This window comes from Lissotriton helveticus, chromosome 2_2, assembly GCF_964261635.1.
Source record: "Lissotriton helveticus chromosome 2_2, aLisHel1.1, whole genome shotgun sequence".
NCBI classification, from domain to species: domain Eukaryota; kingdom Metazoa; phylum Chordata; class Amphibia; order Caudata; family Salamandridae; genus Lissotriton; species Lissotriton helveticus.
In genome coordinates, this window is record NC_136060.1 from 16,144,232 (window position 1) to 16,162,095 (window position 17,864).

At 40.8% G+C, this 17,864-nt stretch overlaps 1 protein-coding gene and 1 long non-coding RNA gene across 3 annotated transcripts in view; one reads left to right on the forward strand and one right to left on the reverse strand.

The window, feature by feature from the left end:
- Window positions 1–17,864, forward strand: part of TENM3 (teneurin transmembrane protein 3) — a 1,441,545-nt gene that overhangs the window by 1,043,801 nt on the left and 379,880 nt on the right. For both annotated transcript variants that reach the window (XM_078677989.1, XM_078677990.1), the window contains exon 6: window positions 17,648–17,857. In XM_078677989.1, coding sequence (XP_078534115.1) covers window positions 17,648–17,857 — 210 coding nt within the window. The remainder of the gene's footprint in view (window positions 1–17,647; window positions 17,858–17,864) is intronic.
- Window positions 1–17,864, reverse strand: part of LOC144821234 (uncharacterized) — a 381,583-nt gene that overhangs the window by 179,747 nt on the left and 183,972 nt on the right. The window lies entirely within an intron of this gene.

Here is a 17,864-nt window from a genome sequence, read left to right on the forward strand (position 1 = left end):
TCTTCAGTGATAAGCCTCTGGTACACGTTTGATGTGCAATAGTTGCAGCATTTACTTGCATTTAATGGCTCCCTCTCAAAACCTTAAAACTTGTTAGGTTTGGATTTGCAGGTACCATCATCACCTCATTTTTAGGTGACGACAAGGTGGAGGTGGCAGAGGCCTAGGATGTGCTCAGTGGGTCTCATCACTTGAGATGAGAAGTAGCCTCTTAGTCACCCACAATTATGTTAATTTTAAATAAAAGTGCTTCTGGGGAACGTGCTTACATCTGATCTTGGTACAACTGTTCCGTAGACAGTCTCATAAAAATGCTATTCTCAAATTGTAAGTAGTGGCGGATGTGTTCTAACTTGGTTACTTATGGTTTGTTTTTCTTGCTGCACATTTGAATCATCCTAAGCCATACTTGCTCCCTGTTGATAATTCTTTATTACCTCTGTCCAAAGATAACTTTGCTCCTGTATAATCTTTTCTACTATGGAATGCTGCACTTTTCACTTAGTTTCACTACCGACTTGCCAATCCTTGTTGTTCCTATATTTTCAATGTGAATTCTGAAGTCCACTGCACTCCCCACTCACTGCCCAACTCACTGACTCAGAAGACACTTAAAACACTCTAAAATGTCTTACTATTTTGGTAATAGTATATGTGCAGTGTAGCTAGCTCCTTGAAACCACTGAAAAAGTAATACAAATTAGGCAGATGTTTTGGTAGTGAGAATGGGACTAGTATGTGTTTTCCACGCTCCAAGAGTCTGGACATTTGTCTTTATAACAAACCAGACCCTTTCCACATGGTTCTGGCCACACCTGTGAAAGATATATGCTAGAATGTGGCCCTGTTAAACCCATACTACCTCACCCAGGAAGGTTTAACACTGCTGATGGTGTGTCTCAGGGCTGATAAACACTCTATACAGACTGCGGAGAAATTGAGGACATTTGTGTCCTCTGAGGGTCATATACCACGTTCTGCACAAACAACTCTCTCCAAAATTACACCATACATATTTAATAAATTAAAATCCTACAAATAAGCGTGCATTAAAAATTAATGCACACTTACAGATTCAAATAAATAACAAACAATTGTGTCGAGCAGCCAGATGCTTTGCCCTGGTTTTGAATTCGAGTTCATCAATTTTAATACAAGTAACCTTATATGCACCTAATAAGGCACAGAATGAGGTTGTGAACCCACTTTGCCTTCACCATCATTATGTTTCTGCCTCACTAGCTGCATCCCTAACGTAGTACCAGTCAATGGCAAATGAATCACGTTTCGCCTTATGTTCTCCAGCACTTTTTCCCTTTATTCCTACATTATTAAAGTTATGTTTTTCCCATATGAGTTCTTTCCCCAGAAATCTGTATGATTAAAAAGACCGTTGGTGCCTAGACATTTGAATAGAATTGATAAGTGCTCTGTCTTTATTAAGGCGGAAACAGCTGACCTAGTGTAATGTAATCCCGCGCACATGTAAAGCACCCCGATTTCCTTGGGCTGATTGTGCACTGTATAAAACTTAAAAAAATGTAAAAGTAAATGTAACAACACAATGCAAATGAACAGACATATTAAGCTGCAAGCGAAAACGTTATATATTTTAATTTATTTGATGGAAAAGCAGGACCTAAAACATTTAAAAGAATGAGACCTGTCCCAATTTTTAAAGACAAAATAAATCCACATATGGTAGTAACCAACTGGGAAGTTAGGTAAAGCAAAGTTGGAACATTTAAAAGCACTATCTTATTTCATTCTTCCACTTTGAAATGTGTAAATTAACTCTTGCATCTTGCGTTCTCTTGTCCTGCGGTCGTCTATATTGCTGTAATCTTAATCGCCTTGGGATTGTCTTGGACACTGTATTTTGGGTACAAATCATAATTGTACCTGTATTTATATAGTGCTTACTACCCCATACGAAGCTTCAAAGACGTTTTCAGCGACCAGCACTACTCCAGAACCATAAGTGGATTAGTATAGGGTAATATAAGTTATTAATTAGAGCGGTGGACATGTCCGTCTTTTCATTGGTTTGAAAAGGATAAAGGAGAAATAGAGGAGGGAAGAGTCTAGAAAGTGTTATTTGGGATATCATTATAGTAAAATGAGGTTCGGGATGCGTCTAAGGAGGGCTGGGGAGGAAAGAGTCTAGACAGGTTTATTTGGGAGATAACAGTAATAAAATGAGGCTTGGGATGAGTTGGAGAGTGGAGGCAGAGGATATATTAAAAGAGGTATAAGATGAGACATAGAGTAGTGTATTGGAAAGATTTTAAGTTTTTTTACTCTACAGTGGGAGTAAGGTAATAAATATATAGATACATAACTACTTAAGAAGGTACACGTATAAAAAAAATAATAAGACAAAGTTGTATCATATAAAGTCCCATGTGTCTATGTCTGGATACATATTTAGAAACTCAGACTTGTATTGCTGTATAGGAGTTGCTGTACATGAACATAATATATTTATTCATATTCTTAATCTTTTGATAATTTATTTTTGTTTATTTATAATTATTTATGTTTATTTTATTATTTCGCCCCAATATTTCAATAGCGAAGCAGTTGTTGGTGCAGTTGTTATGATCATATTTCCACAGTGTGGTAGTTAAAAAAAAAACGGAGTCCCATATCCATGTAATCAAATAACATTACACATTGTGATAGATAAAATAAAATGAAATAGATAGTGTTTAAATCTAAAACCTCGTAATACACCTAACCAATTTCAGATTCTTGGTTAGGATCCACCACAGAATTCGTCAGTGTTGAACAAGCAGCCATCAAGAAGGAAGCCTAACCCTTTCATCTGTATTACTGGCGCTCTCTGTGATAAGTGTCAATTAACCTTAGGTTCTGGTAGCTTAAGATGCATCAGAGCCATTCTTGAAGAATTAACTTTTCTTTTAATTTGACTGTGTCCGAACTCCCTCTTAAAGTGGTCGGTCAACTAAAATGTTTTTTCCTTGTTAAATTTTAAGAAATGTTGCCTTGTCCACCTCACAACTGCTGACATGCATGCCCTGAGTTGTGCTGGAACCTCTCCCTGGTGGTTATTAAATGATGCAACAATCTGAGTATCATTTGCACACATTAGTGAAAAAACAAAAGATGAATAGGTGAGATCAGAGGAGTGATACAAAGACTAAAAAGAGTAAGACTCGAGGAAGACTCCTAAAGGTCTCCTCTTTATAGCAGCGTAAAATCTGACTATTAAAGCGGAAGATAAGTGACATGAGACCTGTCAGATTTAACCTCTTCATATCTGCATCACAAAGAATCTAAACCACAGATCAGAGTTTCACGAGAGGCTGTATCAAAAGCACAGTCAAACGGAGGAGAATGAGTGTAGCCCTGTTTCCTTCAGTCATAATGCTACCTCAAGCAAGGCAGTTTTAGCACTAAAGGAAGAAAGAAATCCATGCTGAGCATTGTTCAGAAGGTTGGTAGACTCAATGAAGGCACCGGTATGGCAAAGGATTTCCATTTCTGCCAGTTTAGTGGTAAAAGTAAGCTCTGAAATGTGCAAAAATACTTAGATCCTGAGGGCCAGCCGCAGTCTTCTTAAGAAGCATAAGTATCAACGCCTGCTTCCTGATAAGAGGAACACCTCTGAAATAACTTACGAAGGAAGCATTTTCTAATACCTTCCCCAAAACCAGAGGTGGGACAGTGATCCACATGGGGAATAAGATTAGGTGATAAAACCTTTTTTGGGGGTTTATAAATGCAGACACTTCTGAAGGAGGATGGTGGCACTAATTCTCCTGTAAGGGAGTGACTGTGAACCCGCCTCAGATTTTGTGAGTCATGAACAGCCATTATGACCTCTATCTACATTTGGCAGGGCTTTTATGGAACCAATCTAGAAAACAACAGCCACATATGTGATCATCTCATGATTAGCAGTCTCTGCCAAGGTAGGGCAGTTGGTGGAGTTCAAGTTCAAGTTCATGTATTTATAAAGCGCACTACTCACCCAGAGGGTCTCAAGGCGCTGGGGGGAGGGGTTTACTTTTTATCGAATAGCCATGTTTTCAGTTCTTTTCTGAAGGAGATGTGATTCTGAGTAAGGCGGAGGTGGGTGGGGAGTGAGTTCCAGGTCTTGGCAGCCAGGAAGGAGAAGGATTTGCCACCCATGGTGGTTTTTTGGATGCGCGGGACTGCGGCGAGGGCTTGATTGGATGATCTTAGATGGCGGGTGGGATAGTAGAAGGACAGTCGGGTGTTGAGGCATATATATGGCCACAGTACATGGTGAAGCCATGCAGGAGGACCAGAAGACAGCACTCTTACCCTTTCTTACTGTATGCATGATTGTCCCCACGGTCACACATATTAGGAAGGATGATCATGTAATGGTGTACATTTAAATATATCCTATTGCGTTGTCCCTTTAGCAAGCGAGACCATCCATATTCAGTTGTCCGTCAACAAAAAAGACTGTATTCATGTTAATCTATATCAGTATATTTATCCTGTGTCCGTCTGTGCCACAGTATTATGCAAATACAGAGATCTAGTGATGAGAGTTTTTATTCTGTACAGTTTTTCAAGTAGGAACTTTGACATTATATAGGAACACTTGAGAATAACCAGAAATATTGTTGGAACTAGGTAATGTTGTTTTGAGCAATTAATCCCAGTAAAAAAAAGAAAGCACATTTTAATCGCCATATTTTGCTACCTTGGCAATATATATCACAGAAGGCTCTCAGATATGTTTACGTATGTAATTTGTTTGAGGTCAGGAGAGATAGTCAATTTTTCTGATGGAAGATTAAGTGACCAACAAATGGTCCACTGTGTAAGATTCTAATTACTGCTTCCAAGGATGGAGCTGGCAAATCAGGTGTGCATTCTTCATGTTACAGATAGTTACATTAATTAACTTATGAGTTCTTCTACTTTTAAAGACCATCTGTGAATATTTTAAATATCCTATCATGACACATATTTGCAATTTGCTCCAGAACCTAAGGCCAAATTATATGTCTGCAATCCATTTCAGAGCCATTTTCACAGGCACTATAGTTAAGCGTTTATATTTTATAAGCATTTAAAAAAAGTCTGTCTTGTGAACATTACGTCTTACTAATTAATTGTGGTTGAGCTTTTGCAGCACCGATTGTTAATTTTATTTAGTTAGTAGTACACTCATTGCAACCCCCTTTCATTGGTGCTTATTTTTGATTACAGAACAGGTACAATTTTGGAAGAAGTAACTACGTATTGACTGCTCTTATTACATCAATTCTTACCAACTTTCCTTGAAGTAAAGAAAATCTAGGTCATAGTATTAAGCATACATATGTGTACATTGTAAATTTGTTACAGTTAAAGCTTTCCTTCAGCCGGGACAGAATTTTAGTTCTTTGTTTGCGCAACTTTAAAACCGAAAACCATCCTAGATGTGAATGAAGGACAGCTTCTGGCATCCTTGACAATGGATTTATTTATATTAAACATTATTATGTTAAGACATATTACAGGCTATTTCCTGGAAGGTTGATGGTCATTTCAAGGTTAAATTAACTCTCTTTGTTACTAACAATGCTGAAACTGTTTTTTGGATTCTTTTTATATACCTTCTGTAGACCACTGCTTATTTTGCTCAAGCAACATAGCAGTATCCAGATTCGGGTGAGTTAAGAATAGAAAATGACACCACATGCGCTTCTGCGCACATATTTGGAATTTAATAGTGAATTAGAATGCTGTTGTTGGATTTGTGTGCATATCTATTTAGATAGATTATGTACACATTTGCTTCATCAAGGCATGTGGCTAAGTGAAGCCTGCATACTACTTTTAAGTTGTTTCCCACTGGCTAATATGGCTCTAAGTTACATATTTGGGTTGGAGGCTGTGCATAGCCATATTCACAATTCATTGATATATGGCTCCATACTGTCCTCTCCTGCATAACCTTTTTTTGTCAGATAGCCAGTCCTCTAAGAGAAGATTAAGGATTCCTTCCTCTGGTAAGGAATTACCGGGTCAAAGCACTCATGCAAGCGAATGGCATCCTCATTCTCGGCTAAGCCTGTGTTGAATTACAAATGCAACTCATAACTTTGTCAGCTTCTTGTAAGAAGTAGACATGAACATTTAATGAAAAAAAGAAACACAAACAATGGTACTTTGGAACAGATTTGTAAAATCGCAGTGTTTTTGGATTGGATGCAACCCTTATATATTGAATCACACAGATATCTATCGGTATGAATAGGCTCTGGCATTTTAATAACACAAACGGGAGACCTCTTCACCGACTCTCTCAGGTGTGCCTTTTTGAACAATTTGTTTGATTTACGATCACTTTGACTTTTCCATTATGTAAAGTTAATGTCAGAAACCTCCTTTACGGTTTGCGAACTTATCTGTGAGTCATACAAATGGGCATGAATTAGGAATTCTGTGTCTGGGCACTCTACTTGCAATCTGACGTCTTATATTTTTTACCTTTAAAAAAAAGTGTTTATCATTCTGTCAATATCAAGATTTTGGTTTAGAAGAATCTTAGCCAGCAAGTATAAACGGTGTAACAAAAGATGTGCTTTGCTTTTAATTCAGTATAGCCTTTCTTTGGCATCTTCTCCAGAGAGAATATAGATGTATATCAGTTTAAAAATATTTAAAGTGTTGTAGTTTGATAACCCTTTATGGTGGTTGATACACACCTGGTGCAGCTGAGCAAGTGTAAAACAAAAGTACAATGAAACAAGATTTCATAAATATATGTGGTGGCTTTCGTGACAGATCTGTAACATTTAGAGCCGGCTGCTTCCCACATAGACCAATAGGGAGCAGTGGTTTATCTCAGTTTATTCTGCTTTAAAATTTCCGTACACACGAGTACTCGTGTTTCTTTCTCACTATTTTTTTTAATAATGCTAGAGTATAATGTAAACAAGTTTTTTCTTTTGTGCAGTGTACATGCAATGTCATAAATTGTGAAACATTTAGAGAGGGTGGAGAGGGTGATGTATTTATTCCATTCCTGTGTTACCTGAATAAGGTAAGCACTTGGAAATGTGTGGGAACTAAAGAGCATTACTCCTATAGACCGCTGGCTTCAATAAAATTGTATTTTTCTTTTCTTATTGCAACAGTTGTTTAAAATGTTGGGAGCAACCCTAACAAATGAATATTTTAATTAACTGGCCATGGGAAAGAGGCGATGGGATGTTTTATTTTCAGACTTGGCAACCTTTAATACGTCTTCCAGATGTTGGTGTTTTTTGAGGTACCGCTCTGACACCATATTGTGTTGTGTTAAAGTTTTCGAATTGCATTTGTACGACATAGTATCTTAATACAATTCCTTTTCTATGATTTTTTAGGTTTTTAATGCATAACTGTGTACTCGGGTTAAGCTTGAGGAATTGTATGACAGGACTATAGTCGGTACTTTTAAGTTGTATTGTGATATGTTTGAGGGGTGGGTTTGTGCCTGAAATATGGAAACACAAATTAGAGGATTCAAATTTAACGTTTTATTTGTTTTACTTTATTTAACTGAATTATAGAGATAGCACATCATATAGAAATTAGGTTAGCAGAGTGAAAATTGATGAGAATTTAAGGGTGATAATGCACGTATTCAGGGGTTGATAAGTCGTACTTTTTTTACACACAATAAAAAAAGTAATATTGTTTTTTTTCGTTTTTTTAAACAAGAATGAATAAGAAACGGTTTGCCTCTGTGGGTTGATTTAAATGTTTTACTAAATGAATTAATTAGCAATGTAGTGCCCAGTCAAAGGTTTAAAAACTTAAAACTTAATCCGCACTGTAGGCATGGGTAATGGTTATGGGTGTGTTGTTAGCATTTTTCACAGCGCAGTTTACTATTGGTGTGGAGTTGTAGTACCAGTAACCAGCAATTTTGGATGGACATTGAAAGAAATTCTCTGGAATTTCTTTCAATGTCCATCCAAAATTGCCTTTGCAAACTGCAGTGTGAATTGCCCCATCAGGATTGGCTAGGTTTTTTTGGTCCATCTGTAGGACGAGGTGAAAATTTGTGGTTTGAGATAGATCGATGGATACTTAGGTCAAGAGTCCCCTGCAGTCCTGGGCGGGTTGGCGATGGGAATTAATTTAGCTGTAGTTGCATGGCATTGTTGTCTCAGATGTGAGTCAGGCTTTACTGATTGAGTGTGAGAGCGATGAGGAGAGTTGCCAAAACTGGAAAAAGCATTCCCCCGATGGCCTTAGGGGGAAACAATAGACCAAAATTCCTCTTCAATTTATACTGTGCTAAACTACAAGGGACTTTTTAGGTAACGTTTTTAGGTCTCGCCTAGTGCAGCGCGCAAGCGCTGCTCCAGAAGAGGGTCTCTTGGAATCACTTCAGACTTCCAAGAGACTTCTCCGTGTGGGTCTGCCTTCTCCCACACATCCCATTTGCCTTTGCGTGTGGCTTTCAATAATGAAAGCACGCAAATGGCCAAAGACGGGTGCATGTCCTGCCTTTCCTCAAAACTTTCGCTCCCATGACCAAGGGGTCTTGGGAGCGAGCAGCGGCGTGCATTGTGCCAGCTGCATTCCTCCCTGATCGTTATCTTGGCTCTCGCGGATGTGCTTGTTTTTAAATGATTGTCAGTACAAGACATTGTTTTTCTTTTGCAAGACACCTTCTACATTTTGTGTTTGTCAACGCCTGTTACTTACACTGTTTCGTCTGCAGATGAGACACGCACAGAAAGATTAATAGTTCCTTAAATTGAATATCATGTTCTTATGCCGTTTTGAATTCTAAAGAGCATTTTACATCACCTGTAGAAGACGACTTCACGATTCCTAAATCATTTTATTCCCCAATTGTTGTTTTTTTTTAATCAAAATTTACACTTTTTGGTTTCTAAATTGGTCTAATGAGACAATCAACCTTTCTTTTGCTACAGAAAAAGGGAGATATATGACGGCACTGAAGCCCCTACACTCCAATAATCACTACCAACGTCTCCCTTAACTACCAGAATTCAAGTGTTTCAAGGGTGCATGGGCGGGTAGGGCTATCACGTGCACTGTATACATGCATGAAGGTCATATTACATCAGTTGAAAGTCGAGCATATTTTTAAAACAGACACTTCCACCGCTTCGAGAGCACACAACTGTCACAGAAAATAATTATTTAAAGGCACTGATTGGCCGTTGCCACATTAGGGTGGGGGCGCTGGGCCACTGTGACGAACCTGTGGGTTGCTACCAACAGATATATAACCATGAACTGCGCTTCACTCCTGTACCCTTTTATGACTTACATATTCTTTAAGTCTCATTTGTGTGCCCTTCCGGCCAGGCTGCGTGGACAGAGCCCATTTACAAACAGATGCTGCAGCAGCCGCCTGCTGGGAAACATAAAGCAAATATTTATGGAAATGCAAGCTCTTAGGGCTGCGATAGCACCAATCACTGACAGAGCACGAGTAGGTTAGATCGTTGTGGGAACTCAGAGCAGAAGGCTCTCTGAAATTCACGTTCAGTATACTGGCAACAGAACGCTTCAAAAATATGTTATTAAAAAGTGTCTCAAAGTTCATTATAAACAGAAACAAGTTTATATTATTAAAAAATAAAAAAAATTAGAGGTATAGGTAATTCTTATGATGAGTACATAAGAAGTATCATGGCGATACAAAAGGGGATGATGGACGGAGCGTTTGAGCAAATCAAACACTCACCCCCAGTCAACTGATCTGGGTTTAATCCATCACCATTCTTTAGCCCACTCAGCCACCCCATTTCAGACATGGCTATATGCAAATCAGTCTGACCCTGTGCCTCATGGGAACAGTCCAGCCCGAACTGCCAAGCCACGTCTTCCATGGACCGGAAACAAGCATCCTGGGACTGGTTTCGGATTCATAAGCCTCATCAGCCAGGCTATCTTGAATCCAGTGGCCAAGTGAGCAAGGGACTCACGTCTGAGCATACCCTGCCACACTTAGGGCTGCTCGAAGAGCACCAGAAACCCATGAACAAATTAAGAGGAAATGGTACCTAGGTTAAAAATAGACTTCTGTTTAGTTCTAAGGATCCACGTGCTAAGGCCATCTTCCGCTGTCAAGTGCGGAATAACTCGAACACCAAAAACTATGTACACCTACTATACCAAGAAGAACGGAAAAAAAGTTTATAACATCAGATGGGCTATAGAATTAAAACAAGCATTGGCATAACCAATAGGTCTCGCCTTTGGGACATTATAAGTGTTTAGCCATGCAACAGTTGATGTTGCACCACGGATATTGTGCTGCATAATTAAATACCTATAAGGTCCCAAAGGTGAGACCTATTGGCTATGCCAATGCTTGTTTTACAGGGAGTGAGTTATCAGACAAAAAGGACACATCATATTTGCACTTAACCAATATGAAGCGGACCACGTGTTTTGCTGGTAGGCAAGATTACAGTGGGATTTTGGCATTTGATAACAATTGAGAAAATTGACTTTGCATCTGGTTTGCTCGTTATATAAAAGTATAATTTTATTTAAACTTGGTGTCGGTGATCTCGTCTGGAAAGTAGAGAATTTTTATTTTTTATTTTGAGGCAGTTCTGCGAAAAAGACTCCTGGTATTTCCATCAGTCCAGGGTGCCTTGGTCGGATCAGAAAGATCCCTTCCCCACCAAACAAAGTCTGAAGTGTACACCTTTCCATCATTTCCCCCTATCCCACTATTTACCCAAAGCTGGACAATTGCCAAAACAATCATCTAGTCCACTCTTGTCTCACTTCATCGAACACCCACAACAATTTCTTTCCCTCATCTAGGTTGTCTCAATCGCTAATGCCAGCGACTAAGAGTTTGCGTCTGACTCATACCGCCTGAAGGCAAACCCCTCCTAACTCGTCACTTAGGGCGAACAAAATGATACAAAAGGGGATGATGGACGGAGCGTTTGAGCAAATCAAACACTCACCCCCAGTCAACTGATCTGGGTTTAATCCATCACCATTCTTTAGCCCACTCAGCCACCCCATTGCAGACATGGCTATATGCAAATCAGTCTGACCCTGTGCCTCATGGGAACAGTCCAGCCCGAGCTGCCAAGCCACGTCTTCCATGGACCGGAAACAAGCATCCTGGGACCGGTTTCGGATTCATAATCCTCATCAGCCAGGCTATCTTGAATCCAGTGGCCAAGTGAGCAAGGGACTCACGTCTGAGCATACCCTGCCACACTTAGGGCTGCTCGAAGAGCACCAGAAACCCATGAACAAATTAAGAGGAAATGGTACCTAGGTTAAAAATAGACTTCTGTTTAGTTCTAAGGATCCACGTGCTAAGGCCATCTTCCGCTGTCAAGTGCGGAATAACTCGAACACCAAAAACTATGTACACCTACTATACCAAGAAGAACGGAAAAAAAGTTTATAACATCAGATGGGCTATAGAATTAAAACAAGCATTGGCATAACCAATAGGTCTCGCCTTTGGGACATTATAAGTGTTTAGCCATGCAACAGTTGATGTTGCACCACGGATATTGTGCTGCATAATTAAATACCTATAAGGTCCCAAAGGTGAGACCTATTGGCTATGCCAATGCTTGTTTTACAGGGAGTGAGTTATCAGACAAAAAGGACACATCATATTTGCACTTAACCAATATGAAGCGGACCACGTGTTTTGCTGGTAGGCAAGATTACAGTGGGATTTTGGCATTTGATAACAATTGAGAAAATTGACTTTGCATCTGGTTTGCTCGTTATATAAAAGTATAATTTTATTTAAACTTGGTGTCGGTGATCTCGTCTGGAAAGTAGAGAATTTTTATTTTTTATTTTGAGGCAGTTCTGCGAAAAAGACTCCTGGTATTTCCATCAGTCCAGGGTGCCTTGGTCGGATCAGAAAGATCCCTTCCCCACCAAACAAAGTCTGAAGTGTACACCTTTCCATCATTTCCCCCTATCCCACTATTTACCCAAAGCTGGACAATTGCCAAAACAATCATCTAGTCCACTCTTGTCTCACTTCATCGAACACCCACAACAATTTCTTTCCCTCATCTAGGTTGTCTCAATCGCTAATGCCAGCGACTAAGAGTTTGCGTCTGACTCATACCGCCTGAAGGCAAACCCCTCCTAACTCGTCACCTTATCAGGCCAGATGGCGATATCTAGTCAATAACATCTTGGTGCTGAATTGTCCACACACAAGACTTGGCTGTTTGCCACTTGCTGGCATTAATGTTTCATTCACATGAATATGATGTCGCTAATATTTTAATGAATATTAATATAAGCGTGAAGATCTGTAGTAATTTCTCTGCTTGGTTGAACAGTGCTTTGCTCCATCTTTTGGTCTGCAAAACAATGTGGAGGACCCTTTCCTGCCACAATCCTCCCCTCCCCCACAATGCTAGCTACCTCTCAGGTGCCTAAGAAGGTCACCTTTAATTTAACTAAAGCAAACAGTCAGACGTTCCCTTCTGTTTAGCCCCTTCTGAAGGCTTGAACATCCTCAACCCTTTACACAGTGCCGGGCTGTCATGAGCAGATTGCCAACCAACCAGTGAAACCTGGCATGATCCCACTGAAGGCTTTCACACCTGAGGACACCGTGAGATAAGGAAGCACCCCACACGGCAACTCTGGACTCTAAAAGGCGGTTTCACCATGCTTTCCCATCAAAAAATATGGCTTGAGCTGTAAAATGCCATAGGTCACGTTTTATTTGGTGGTGATTCACACAAGCAAAACATCTAAAGTGCGCATGCAAAAGCATCATGTAAATGTATGCAACTTGCACTAAGCAAAAATGCTCAACACCTGAAATTCCCTTTGTCAGGGTAGCAGTAAGCATTCCAAAGGGGGTGAACAGAGAAATGCAATGCAAAAGAGGTCATCGCCCACACAGGCCTAGCAATGATACCACGTGTTTTACAAGTCTATTTCTCACCTGTACCCGCACATCTAATTGTCGTGTAGTTTCCACTCTACGGTAGGATCTGCGTGTTTGTGGCCAGCATAACCGTTGGGATGATGCCAGACTGATTCCATGCACCACCTCAGGATGTCATCCTATAGGTCAGCTAGCTCACAGTGCCATCATAAGCCCCCCTTAACCCTAGGCGGGTAGAGTATGGTTCTGGCAACCACTTAACAGGACAGCCTTGATCCCCCCAAGAATCATGGTAACTGACCTAGAACCGTTTTGCTCAGTCACTCGTGCACTCTTTCGCCCAGAGGAGAGGAATATACACGGAACACACATGGGGGCATTTTCAATGTTTAAGCCAACGTGAGTCTTGTATAAAATATATGCGCTGCAATGATCAATAGACAGAAGCAAATAAAAGTTATTAGAAGTATTAGGACACTGAACAGAAATAAAAGTTCCACCATTGTGCTAAAACAATGTATATGTGCAAACATATAAAACAATATAGAAATTTGGCATACTCCTTCTATGCGTCCCCAAACCTAAGTGCCTAGGGTGTGTGTGTGTGTGTGTTCTGCCAAGAATCCCCCGTACTGAATGATCCAGCCCTCGTTCCCTGTAGGGAAAAAATGTCGCTCCCCGTCGCGGTCATAAGCTGGACACCCTCGGAGAGACATCAGCAAGCTGCTGGGCCAAAGCATCAGCATGTAGAGACCTCACCAACGACAGCAAAGCGCTCCTCTGCCAACACCCGAAAACTGATGTTTATTTCTAACAAAAGGCATCCTTGCCATGGGCCGAGATATTGGTCAGGCCACCATTGTTTGTGTTATAGATCGCTCTGTTGCCATATGTACAAATAATCATAATTGCAGTATGTATGTGTAGACCTTGTACATGATGTGTCAAGGTATCATGATAGTGTTCTTGCGAAGTTGGTTTGTTAGGAAGCGTAGATTTCAGGCAACTAATCAGCACTGTTCGGGAACTTTAGGAAAAAAACAGTGTATATCTAAAAACGTGCAGATGTAGGAGATGAAAAAGAGCAGGAATTAACTAAGTGCATGCACAGTGCTAAATTGTGTCACGTCCCATTAGTGCCGCACAAAGTTTATTAACTGAGGGCACAATTGTATATTTCAGTGCGTAATGTGCCATGGGCACTATGAGGTAAACACAGTAAGGATAAATGGCTAACAAGGGACTTATTTGAAAATCAATATTCTTAAATTGAAAATGAATTGCTGGTCCACAAGGTGACCAATAGAATTAAACAAATTATTTAAACATACATCAAGTTTTCATGTGAATACATCTAAAGAATCAGACGTACCCAATGATCATATTATGAAAAACATTATTTTCTGTACATGTAATCAAGGGGTACATAGCTGAAAAAACCCAAACATACATTAACAAGTCCATCTAGATCCAATTATAAATCAATATTGTAGACCCATTGCAAATGTAGGTAGAGCCCACTCTTTTACTGACAGGATCTGTCCGCACGGAAGAATAGACAGTTCGTGGATGGAGATCCTGTGTTTCTATAGTAAGAAGTGGACTTGGCGTCGACATTTCCGTCTCAATTGTCCTTAGTACTCGAGACCATCCTCGGACCATCCTCCGGACAAAGATAGTTAGGTGAAAATCTTAAGATGACCCACCTTAAAATCAGGGTGTAAACTGTAAGATTCTGTTTTTAAAGAGTAATTTATGTGCTCTAATATGTGAATTGGCAAAAATACCTTAAAAACGCCACATCGGGTCATTATGTTGATGAATTTTGGGTCGAGCCCCTTTGAATTAATCTTTAAGTGCTCTGTCCAAGAGCTATCAGCAAAATGACAGATAAACCAGGCACACTGATAGGTTAACAGTGAAAGATTGGATACATTTGGCCATTTCATCTAAGATTAGATTCTTCCTTGTTTCTCTTTAACGGCCAGATGTTGTTTTCCCCATAGTGAGGAAAAAGGTAGGCATATGTTATAATAAATGTACTCATAGTAGCTAAGGGTTACCCTTCATTTACAATGAGCAGCAACTGGGGGAAGCAACCCAAACTGCGGAAGCTTTGATAATTGGTTCTCATTGAAAAGCTTCACATCAGTCATTGCTGCCAATAGGCCCCATGTAAAGTGTGACCCCTGCAGGAAAGCCCGTATTTGAGCCAACAGCATTTTGCATGCTGGAATACTTGCGTGTCGGTTTAAAATGTTCAGTGGGGGCTGGCAGCTATGGAAATTGTTGGGGGGTGGGCAGGAAGGATGGACATAGCGGGCAGGAGGAAAATAAAAATAAATCACTTACTTGACTAAACTCCTCGCTCCGGTCCCAGTCATCTTTCCTGCAGCATGGGCCCAACCAACTCCCTTAACCAATCCTGGTGCTGCTCTCATGCTGTGAGAGCAGCCCAGGATTGGATGGAGTAGGCTGACTGAAAGCTCCTTCAGGCCCTGTAGGCCTGTGCTTGGTCTCCACCCAGCTGTCTAATACAGCTACGCGGAGAGCTTCAATATGCGCATGTCACTTTTGCCAGCGCAAGAAATCCAGCCAACGTGACATGCACACTTGCCACTGCTCCTGTCTGGAAGAAGAAGACACACCCCATATGTCTCTGGGCGCAGGAAAGGTTGGATACTGTAGTGTGGTGAGTGCGCACATTGGAAAAATAAAATGGCAATGAAGTCTTTTCATTGACATTATATTTTTCCTGGAGGCTCCCAGCGGGCAGGGGGGTAATGCTCCCCTGCCCAAGTCAAGAAGCCGTCACTGATAAATGTTAAAAAGAAAAGTTCCAGAATGTGGCTTGCTATTATTGCATAAAAAGGCCAGGACTGGCTGAAGCAGTCGGCAGGATGTCGAGACACCTGGTAGCTGTGCGTGATTCGGGACCCCTGCCACGAAAACAATTCCCCAGCCAGTGATTTCTTGAGAAATGGGTAACCACTGCGTACAAGCATGAAGCAAATGTATTGTACGTGCCTTTTATATAGAGCTTCCACCCCCCATAACGAGACGCTAAAGCGATTGCAGTGGTAAGATTTGACGGGGCAGGTAATATCATTTGTCTGTGAGGGATTCCACTAACCAGGAATCTATTGAAATAGTTGATATTAAGGTATGGACTGAAAACGCAAGTGCTCCTAATCTGTTTCCCCGTCTGAATGCTATTCTGTCACCCGTCCAGTGAAGTGTGAAGTCATGAATCGCGTGAAGAAGGCTCGCGCCTGGAGTTGAGCAGTGTGTTCCATCCGTGTTATTTCTGGTTTCCTGCCTGGCTGCTCCCCCTAGAGGCAGGAATGCAGCCCAGAGATGGTTAATTAGCGCGCGCGCGCGCGTGGATGGATGGCGCCTTCCGAGCTGCCTTCATAGCAGGGTTCTGCTGGGTAAAACTCACTGCGGTAGTGTGCTCGACTGCAAAAAAGGCTTGGTTCCTCGTGAAGTTTTGGATCTCTGGACTGTTTGAAATGTTGTGTTTTCTTAGAGAGTCCCTCACGTATAATGTAACTGACAGAGTCGGGCCTCATCTTGGTGAGGATGCAATGATATATCTGGTTCGTATTTCCTCGTGACACTTATAACTTACAGACAAGCTTCCTGCATTGTGTTACACATGCAACCAGTTCTTTCTTTTTTTTTGTTTGTTTATGTTTGCAAGTTAGGTTTTTCTTGCAGGCCGAACAATCTAATAGCAAAACTGCACGTCACAATTGCTCATGGATTTGATGTTAGGATTGTTCCAGTCATGGGCCACTTTACAGCAAAGAAAAATGGCAAAACTCCCTACCGTGTTCAAAGCCAAGTAAATGCACAGTGCATCAAAATCACGTAATGGTGCTACACTATGATCGCACTCTCACTTTTTGCGCTGATTAATTTGCATGCAATAAAAACGGCATTTTAGAAATGCTGACAATGCTGGTTTCTTTTTCATAGGATAGTTAATCAAAACATTTGTGAATTATAACTCCTGATCCAAAGACGGCGGATGGGGCAAGTGAGTGATAGCAGGTCGTTGGGGGTCTGCAGTCCCAAACAGAAATCCGTGGGGCAACTGCTCTTAATACTGTTATGTTATGTTCATTTGTATAGCGCACTAATCTCCAGAGAGGGCATCCAGGTGCTTGGGTTGGTGTGCAGGTGTGTGTTCCCGAGGTGCTCGAATGAAGAGCCAGGTCTTCAGCTTCTTGCGGAGCTCAGGAAGTGACGAAGAGGCACTGATGATGTTGACTGAGGCCATTCCATGCATAGTCAAGTACACTGCATTACATTTACTTGTGTATTGACCAAGTTGTGCAGCAAAACATATCCAGCCAAACTATGGGGAAAAAAATTGTTCTCTAACTTTTTAAAATATTAATAAGAAGTTGAATGTGTTTTTTATAGCATGGATTAAATGTATGGTGTCCAAAGCAAGTTGCATTATGTACAAGTATGGATTTAGAGGTTGCCTAGTAACATATTCATCCATGTTTCATTTTAACATCATAACACTTTCCATGTTTTCCATGCACCACGTTCGATGTCTTTCTGTGAGATCTTTCTGTACTACCATGATATTTATCCAGGCCTAGCCATCAGTGTGTTGAGAGACCTTGTTTTTTTTCACAATGCTTGTCCGTTCAGTTGTCAGTCGTTTCTTCAAAGTTAAGAGTCAGAGGGCGTAGCTGTCCTTCATGCCTGTCCTGACCCGCATTTTAAAACATTTTTTATTTTTTTTAGGTTCTCCCATGCCATCCTCTTCATCTAGCGCATCAGTTATTGAACATTTACATTCCCCTCCTCCATCACCCAGCCTGCATGACAACCAGAAGTGGTTAATAAGTGCTAATGCCGCCCAGCGAGGGCAGGAGTCTGACCCTGAGGATGAGTACATTGCCAGCTCTTACCTAGTGCACATCGGCACTCTTTCAGTGTGTGACCCATGCCATGGTAAGCT